This window comes from Ictidomys tridecemlineatus, chromosome 5 (genome assembly GCF_052094955.1).
Source record: "Ictidomys tridecemlineatus isolate mIctTri1 chromosome 5, mIctTri1.hap1, whole genome shotgun sequence".
NCBI classification, from domain to species: domain Eukaryota; kingdom Metazoa; phylum Chordata; class Mammalia; order Rodentia; family Sciuridae; genus Ictidomys; species Ictidomys tridecemlineatus.
Window position 1 is genome coordinate 114,968,700 of NC_135481.1, and position 8,824 is coordinate 114,977,523.

The 8,824-nt window shown below is 44.1% G+C and overlaps 1 protein-coding gene and 1 long non-coding RNA gene across 10 annotated transcripts in view; one reads left to right on the forward strand and one right to left on the reverse strand.

Annotated features, from left to right (window-relative positions):
* The window catches only part of Dicer1 (dicer 1, ribonuclease III), a 71,365-nt gene extending 68,046 nt beyond the window's left edge, over nucleotides 1–3,319 (reverse strand). For 6 of the 9 annotated variants that reach the window (XM_078050795.1, XM_078050793.1, XM_078050798.1 and 3 more), the window contains exon 1: nucleotides 2,948–3,085. Coding sequence is in view for 2 of the 9 variants with exons in the window: in XM_078050790.1 (XP_077906916.1) it covers nucleotides 2,948–3,304 (357 nt within the window). In the remaining 7 variants the exon portion in view is untranslated. Of the gene's footprint in view, nucleotides 1–2,947 lie in introns of all 9 variants that reach the window. The other 3 variants (XM_078050790.1, XM_078050794.1, XM_078050799.1) reach the window with 3 other exon arrangements.
* A 94-nt stretch (nucleotides 3,320–3,413) lies between these two features.
* Nucleotides 3,414–8,310, forward strand: LOC120886684 (uncharacterized). The gene is made up of 2 exons (XR_005729763.2): nucleotides 3,414–3,901; nucleotides 7,179–8,310. It is a non-coding gene; the product is annotated as an uncharacterized LOC120886684 (long non-coding RNA).
* The last annotated feature ends 514 nt before the right edge of the window (nucleotides 8,311–8,824 follow it).

Below are 8,824 nucleotides of genomic sequence, written 5' to 3' on the forward strand. Positions count from 1 at the left end.
GAAAAAAATTAGCTAAGAACTGAAAATCAACTTTTAACATGTAAATAATTTAATAAAAATCAGACTCAGAAAATTCTAAAAAGTCCAAGCTCTATAGGCTAAGAAGGTAGAACACCAAGGAAATAACACTGAGAAAACTGCAGTTTCTACTGCACATGTGTTGCTTTCACACCATCTTAAAGCTGAAAAACTATAAGTGAAACCACCGTAAGCTGGGGATCATGTGTGCATCCACGAAACACCATCCAGTCCCTATCAGTCACCATGAGGAATGAACCCTGAAGGCACCATGCTAAGTGAAACCAGCCAGACTAAAAGGACAGCTACCGCAGGAGTCCACTTCTATGAGGTTCCTAGGGTGGGCAGATTCAGAGAAGGAGAGTTGAAAGGTGGCATAGAGGAGGGCAGTATGTGGGGTTAGTGTTTAAATAGCTACAGAATTTAAGATGGGGAAGATGAATGGTGGAAAGAATTGCAAAACAATGTGAATGCACTGAATGCAGCTGAACTGTCCACTCAAAAAGGCTGCAACTGTAAATGTTATGTGTATTTTACCACATTAAAAGGAAAAAAGAAACAATCTGAAATATTCAGACAAGCAGAGGTCATCTGAACATTCAAGGTTAGACAGAACTTCATTCATTCCACAGGATTTACTACATAGTGTGCAGATTTTCTCCCCTAAAACCCAGCTAGTACAATATATTGCAAAGGAAACGTGAAACATCTCTGAAATCAAAAACAGTGATTCAGTCCAGGCTGTGCCTCAGCTAGATTAACAACTCACAACAACAATCACTAAGCATTAGTTTTCCTATCTATAAAATAAGGATAATATTGAGTTTGTATTGGAATTACAGCAAAAATAAATTAAATGAGAATATATGCAAAGAACTGGACACACCTTGACCTATAATGAGGAGGTACTTAATAAATGTTTCCCATAACTCTGCCACAAATTAGCATGTTAAAGTCACAAGTGAATGAATATCTATGAAATATCTGTTTTCTCAAATGAAACAAACATCTTACATGTTGGTCAGTGGCAAGAATTAAACACCTCAATGTTCTGAAAGTTATTCTCCCTAGAAATCAGTACTGTATGTATTCCTGATTATATAACATCACAAAATCACTATCAAGTAAGAATCATGAGTCACACCAAAACGTCTCTTAAAACTAAGCCAAAAAAGCTCAACAACAGCAAAGCAACCTAGCTATACAACTCATACAGAGCCACAGGCATAATACTCAGAACCAAAATTTTAATGATGAGATGGTGGCATAGACAGTAAAGAATACTCTTATTATACCAACTGCAAGAAGAGGCCTTTATCCTGAAATGAAATTGAGTAATTCATCTTTTCTTAAATCAGCATGTGTGCCATGAGTAAATCAAAGCCACAGCTATGCCACATTATAAATGTTTATAATAAATAAATAGTAATCTTTAGTGTTTTTATCTATGTACATGATTTATAAAATAAGTTCTAAAATAGGCTTTGAAATAATTATATGTGTATGTGTATGTGTACTGCATGTATTACATATAGCATACACATGCCACAGGTGGCTTCAAAAAAGACACTTTACAAAATACACTAATGATTCCAGAATCTAGTTCCCAAAGATATGAATATTAAGTTATTGTTTGCTAAAGGGCTTATCCAGAATTCATGTTTTCATAAATTATTTGAGCTCTTAGCCTCGATAGATATTTGATATTTATACTAATAAATTTTTAACCTAGATGTTCTTTTGCAGGGACTGAACTCAGGGACACTCAACCACTGAGCCACATCCCCAGACCTATTCTGCATTTTATTCAGAGAAGGATCTCACTGAGTTGCTTAGCGCCTCTCTATTGCTGAGGCTGGCTGTCCTCCTGACTCAGCCTCCTGAGCCCCTGGGATTACAGGCGTGCACCACCGCACCTGGCTAGGTAAACTTTTCTTAAAGCACATCTTTAAAACACATTTCCCAAGTTGACTAACTCCTAATTTGAGGCCTGCACTGCTGAGTATGCTGCACTTGAAAACAACCTCCAGCAAGATAACTGACAATCGGGATGGTAAAGATTTAGAAAACTGAGAGAGAAGCACAGATTCTGAAGTCATACCTCCTGCTCATCAGACGCCTTCAAACCTGATCTTCAGACCTAACACGCACCATGTGCACCGGGAACTTATCCCTTCAACCACAACTTTCCTCACAAAAGCAATCGGTGACCACTGCAGAGCAGGGCCTCCAGCTCATGGGTTTTCGCAAGTCTTCAGGGGACTGCCTCTGTCCTGCAGCAGGGCCACCTGGGCAGCTCGGCTTTCCTAGACAACCCACATAACCCTGACAGCTAACCTGAAACACACAGATTTCCCCCAAAATTGAAAACCCCGAAGCTCCTTCGCAGATCCAGGCATCCTGGCACAAAACACATCCAAGGGGAGGGGCAAAAGATGGCCTCGGCCACCCGCCCCCTGGGACTCTGCAGACCAGGTCCCTGGGCAGTAAACACACAGGGCCCTCCTCTGGAGAACAGGCTCGCGCTCTCCCGCCGGCACCACGCCCCGGCCTTGCCTCTCCCCCCCGCCCTCCGAAGGTGTCCCCCGGGCCGGCCGCGGTCCCAGCAGGCCCGGCCGCCGCGCCCGCGTGGACCCCTCGGGCCAGCTCGCCGCCTCGGGGTGCGGGACGCGACCTGTCAAAAGCCCGGGGCGGGGGCGCGCGGGAGGTGCGGGCGGCCGCACCCCGCGGCTGACGCGGCAGCAGGGACCGGGTGGGAGCGCGCGGGCAGGGCCGGCCGGGAGCCGGGAGGCTGCGGCCAGCAGGCCGCCATCTGCCGGCGCGGCCCAGGCCCTGGGCGCCCACGCGGGCCTCGCGCGGAGGCGGGACGCGGCCGGGCGGAGCCGCCCCCGCCCCGGACACAAAGCGGCCCCGCGGGAGCCCGCCTCACCTGCAGCACGGGGCGCCGCGGGCCTTCCAGAACCATCGGACCCCGCTCCGGCGCGCGCGTCACAGCCCAGGCCTCCCGGTGCCGCCCGGCGCCGCCGCCGCCGCCGCCATTTCCTGCCGCTCGCCGTCGCCTCGTCGCCGCTGTCAGGTTACTCCATTCACCTGGGCCTGGAGCAGCTTGCGCCGCGCCGCGCCGCGCCTCAACCCCTCCCGCCGGCGCCTGCGGAGACTGCGCAGCGCCCGGCTCGCCCGCAGCCCGCGCACTGCCCGCGGCAACGGCGCACAGCCGCTTGCAGAATCCCACCCGCGCCGCGCCGCCGCTCCGCGCCCCCACGCTCGGCTCGCCCCGCGGCGGCATGAGAGCGAGCCTGTGATTGGGCAGAGCGCGGCGGTGAAAGGTTAATCCCGGCCCCCCAGCCACTCAGGAGCTGGGACACAGCGGGCGCGGGCCGGGAGGCCGAGGCGGCCTGGGCGGCTCAGCGCTGGGACTCGAGCGGCGTCCCGCAGACCGCGGCCCGGCGTCCTGGCTGCTCTCCCGCGGCCGGATGCCGGCTTGGCCCGGTGCACTCGCCAGTCTCCACGTCGGCACCGTCTGGCGCCCACCGCCCTTCGGCGCGGCCCTTCCCCGCGGTCGTAATTGTTCTCCGCCGAGCTCGGCGCTCTGGCTGCCCCTCCGGGTTCCCAAGGACCTTCCCAGTCGCCCGCCCCCCGCGTTACTGGTGCGGGGGCCTCCGCCCTGGGAAAGTCACTCTCCCAGAACCGGGGTAGCCGGATCGAGAGAAGTAGGCGGTGGCCCCAGTTACGCACCCCGCCCGTTTGCAGGGGTCGGACCGGCGGCACACTGGTGGGTTAAGGATCGGTGGACCTGCGGGAAGTGGCTGAAAGAAAACCGGCTTAGTGTATCCCGAAGTGTAGGCCTCTCTTCCCGAAGACCCCCGTAGACGGCTGGGCCCAGGTGAGGTATAGAAACCGCAGGTGGGCTTGCTCACGCACCTGGTGGCACCGGCGGCACCTGGCGGGGGCCGCACAGGTCAGGGCCTTGCGCCCCTCCGTGCCCCACGTAGCCGCTGAGCCCTTGAGACAGCGTGAAGGTCTGTGTTCCTTACCGGAAAGGAGTGTAAATAAAACATCTAATAATTTTGTGTTGTGACACATTGGAACGGTACTATTTTTGATATATTGGAAAAAATCTAGTTTTATTTATTTTAATATTCTGATGTGAGTACTATTCAAAATTTTGGTATTACCTGCTGGAATTACGTTGTTATTGGAGAGATTGGTCTGGGTTTACACGCCTGGACCTTGGTGGGTGCTGGAATTGCTCCCCATTTAAACACGTTAAGAAACAGAGTAACTTCCAACATGCAGCAGCTAATAAGTGGGCTTTGGAGCTGATGGGCTTGATCTCTACTGTGCTGAAATTTTGATCATGTATTTATCATAAATTGGCTTGAAGGTTCACTGAACATGGAATCATCATGGGCAAAATTAGGAAGTAATGGGAATGCTTTTGACAGATCTGCATATTCAAAAAATGATATTTCTTATATGCCAAGCACTTTGGGAATAGATTTCCCCAGTAAATATGTAAAGGGTGTTTGGACATAATCTTTTTTGAGCAGAATGGCCTCTCAGTGTAGGTGTACACTGGCAGTGGAAACTCATGGGCAGGTAAACTGTCCTCCTTCCTGTGTCCTTTCACAATCTATCTTTTCCATTAGCAAGTTGGTATGGTTTTCATTGTTGTTTTTTTAATTTTTAAAATAAACAGTGCATACATATAGTTCATTTATCAAAAAGGGCTGGGGCTGTAGCTCAGGGGTAGAGCACCCGCCTTGCACCTCTGAGGCACTGGGCTGGATCCTCAGTGCCACAAAAAAAATAAATAAAGATATTGTATCTATCTAAACAACAACAACAAAAAAATTACTTAGATCATCTTACATTTAAAAAAAAAAAAGCATCTAAAAAAAAAAGATAGATTTGAGCCATAACCTTGAAAGACCCAATTCTCAAATGCCATAATCCCAGATGTTGGAAAAATCCCAAAAATATCATTCTGGAAAAAATTTTGAAAAAAAATTTTTAAAAGACATTTACACTTTTAAACAGGCTTTATTTGATACAGCTTTATTTTTACACAGTAAAATAGGCAACAGTAACATTTTTGTGAGCATCAACTCTCAGGATTAATAACAGTCACTGCAAAAGCAGTTATGAGCCTATGAACTATGTTCACAAATGGACCAAAAAGGGAAATATACAAATGCATATTACTGTAGTTGGAAATATGTGCACCCAGCTTATTAAAACTGAAGACATCTCAACTTTAGTGATAGATAACCTAAATCTTGTGATAAGACCAGTCAAAAACCACAGTGGGTCATCTCCACATGTGCAGTTGCCCTAAGAGCCAAAATAAGAAACTTGATTTTCACAAATGCAGCTATAGGGAAAGGATCTTCCCTTCCACTGAAACACTCATCTCCTCTGGAAACACCCTCCTCTGTGCATCCAGAGTAATGCTTTACTAGGTTCTAGGTTTTCATTCCACCCAACTTGATGCAACTTTCCGGCATACAATCAAGATGCATCAATCTCTTCCCCAGAATTCATCTTTCTAACCTCTTCCAAAGCCTTTTTTTTCTTTTCTTCAGTGGGTCTTAAGTGTTCTGGATTTCAACATTCAAATTTTTAATCTCTGGGCATTGTGAATTTGGGAATTTTAATCTTTAGAGATTATAGCACTTGGTATTGTATCTTTCCAGAATTACGATCAGTACCAATGAAAAATACACAGTGAAAAAAAGTCTCTCCACTTCACTTGTTCTCATGCCCCCAAAAGACAATATTATATCTTGCTCATTCTTCAGAAATTTTATTCATACAAAGATAATTATTTATTCTTTGTGTTCCTCATTTATAAAAATGCCAGCATGCCATGTACATTGACTACATTTGCTTTTTTTATTAATATATCCAGAAGATGTGTCTGTAGTAATATATACAGAGCTCCTAGCTGTTTTCTCCAGGCCCCCCCATAATATTTTATTGCAGAGATATGCCATAATTTAAGATTTCTGTTTTAATGGACATGTAAATTTTCAGACTGTTGTAATTAAACATTGATCCATTTGGGATTGATTCAGTATATGAGATGATAAATGGTTCAAAATTAATTTTTTTCAGAATGCCTACACAGTTGCCCATTAATTGTTGATTTGTTGAATAGTTCACTTCTGGACTTGATATCTGTTATAGTGCCCTATCTTTTCATGCTCCAGTTGCTGTTTTTTTCTAAATCTGGAGACATAAAATATAAAATCTTGTAAGGGGTAGTGTTTCACACTTTGTTTGGATCATTAGAAATCTTATAGCTGATACTTGAGACCACATTTACCCAACAGTAAAATGCCTCGTGGCATGCATTTCCTGTGGGCTAATTTTTTTTCCCTTAGAAATCCATGAGTCCACACTGATATTCTTTAAATAAATAAATGAGAAGCTCTTCCTTAAGACAGAACGCATTAATAAATTTAGAATAATGGAATTATAAAATCACAATTTTGCAATCATCAGACAAGAAATATAAGTGTTTGCCAAATCTAGTGGGTAAAAGTTGGACAAGGAATGAGATAATTTACATAGGTTCAAAGCTTCTCCCATGAAATTCTTATTTAACAAATGAGAACTTTACAAAAGAGAAATCTGATAGATACCTACCCTATTCAAGTAGTTAACTGGCATGTGAGAGAAGTAGCCATACCCCATTAGTGTCAAATCCTCCAGTTTATCAACTCAGAAATTTTAAGTGACATGTTGGTAATCTACCTACTACGTGGGGTTTGTTGGGAGAAACTTATGGAGAGTGATGCAATACATACTATCCCCTGAACTTTCATTATCCAAAATAGGCTGAGTATAGATGTGTGTGCATCATGGCCACAGTTCCAGCAGAAATAGGGTTTGCCTCAGCCAGCAGCCAAATGCAACAGACAGTCACAACCCAGACAGAATGTAAGCCCTACTCCTACCATATTGTGTTACATAAGTGTATGTTAAACTAAGTAAGGTTTATGGAATTCCTAGTTTCTCTAAGTAACAAGAAATGTATCAAGGGAAATCATATGTACCATAGTAGTTCTAGGACTAGGCATACTAAGGGCCAAGATCTGCCCACAGAGAGCCCTGGGAAGAGCCTTGCCCACCAACAAGGTCTTATCCCTCCACAGACCTGATTGGTCCAATTGGTCCAGCTCAGCCAGACTCAGTTCTGCTACCAAAGATGGAAGGATATGAGCCTCCAGGATCTTCCTGATATGTCTACTGTCATTAATGTCACCAGTGATGGAACAAATCATCATGAGCATCATCACGTCTGTAGTAATTCTGCCAAAAATAAATATTCTGGATATTACCACATGGAAACGCAAGAAAGACCCAAATTGCAGAATAGTTGTGTGTGTGTGTTTTTTTTAAGGACTGTAATTGCCAATGTTTTAAGATAAGATCTAAACTGGTTTTAGAATGAAAGACTGAAGATTCGTAACAACCAAGTGAAATATGTTACTCCTGGCTCAGGTCTTTCTGCCCTAAATAGTAGTATGATATAGATAGCAAAAATGAATGGGCTTTCTAGGTGATGGGCATGGGGGAGTTCTTTACACTTTCTTGCCACTTCTGTGTTTGGAATTATTTTCAAATAAAACGTGAAAATTAGAACCCAACCTGTAGAAAAGACTCAATTTTCTATAAAAGAGCTGATAAAACTAATATACAGATTTACCAAGATCACTGTGTGCAAGATCAGCATTCAAAAATCACATACATTTCTATATTCTAGCAATAAATAATAAAAAATTAAAATTTTAAAATCATTTACAATGGTATCTGTGATATGTGAAATATATATTTGGTTTTCATTTCCATTTCCTGGCATATACCTCCTAAAATCCTTGGAATCATCAAAATAGTGTCTCTTATGTGCCATTGAGTTGACGAGTGGCTGGCATACCCTAGCTGTAGTACAGACACTGGTCACCAGAAAAACCAAAGCAGGTTTAGAGGATTGGGACTTTCAGCCCTACCTGCCAGTCTCCATGGAGAAGAGAGGGACTAAAAATTAAGTTGATCGCCAATGACCAATGATTTTATCAATTATGCCTATGTAATGAAGCCTTTTTGAAAAGTCAAAAGGCCAGACTTTGAAGAGCTTTTGGATAACTGAGCACATGGAGATCCTGGGGGGTTGGGGGCACAACTTGAAAGGGCGTAGAAGCTCCATGTCCTTCCTCCCATAAGTCACCTATGAATTTCTTCACCTGTATCCTTTGTAACATCCTTTGTAATAAACCAATAAATGCATTTCCCTGAGTTCTGTGAGCTTCTTTAGCATTTAAACAAAAGAGGGTTGTGGGAGTCATGATTTATAGTTGGTTGGTCAGATGCACAGGTAAAACAACGTGGAGCTTATAATTAGCATCTGAAGTGCGGGGTTATTATCGGAATGTACCCCACCCCCTGTCCTTTAGGATCAGATGCTTTCACCATGTAGACAGTGCCTGAACTGAATCAGATTACAGGATTACCCCACTGTGTCCACTGTGGTATTGTTTGCTTGTTGGTGGAGAGAAATCTGCACACCTTTCTGAAGTCACAAAAACCTGTTTTGTTGTGCTGTGAAAGAGGAAATCAATTTGATTTTTCCCTACAACATCAAAAAATATAAAACACCAAAAAATATAAAACACTTGGGGAAAAGTCAAATATATGCAAGAGTTTTACACTGAAAACCATAAAACATTGATAATAGAAGGTAAAAACTACATAAATAGAGAGTATACTATGTTCATGGAGTAAAGACAGTATTGCAGAAATG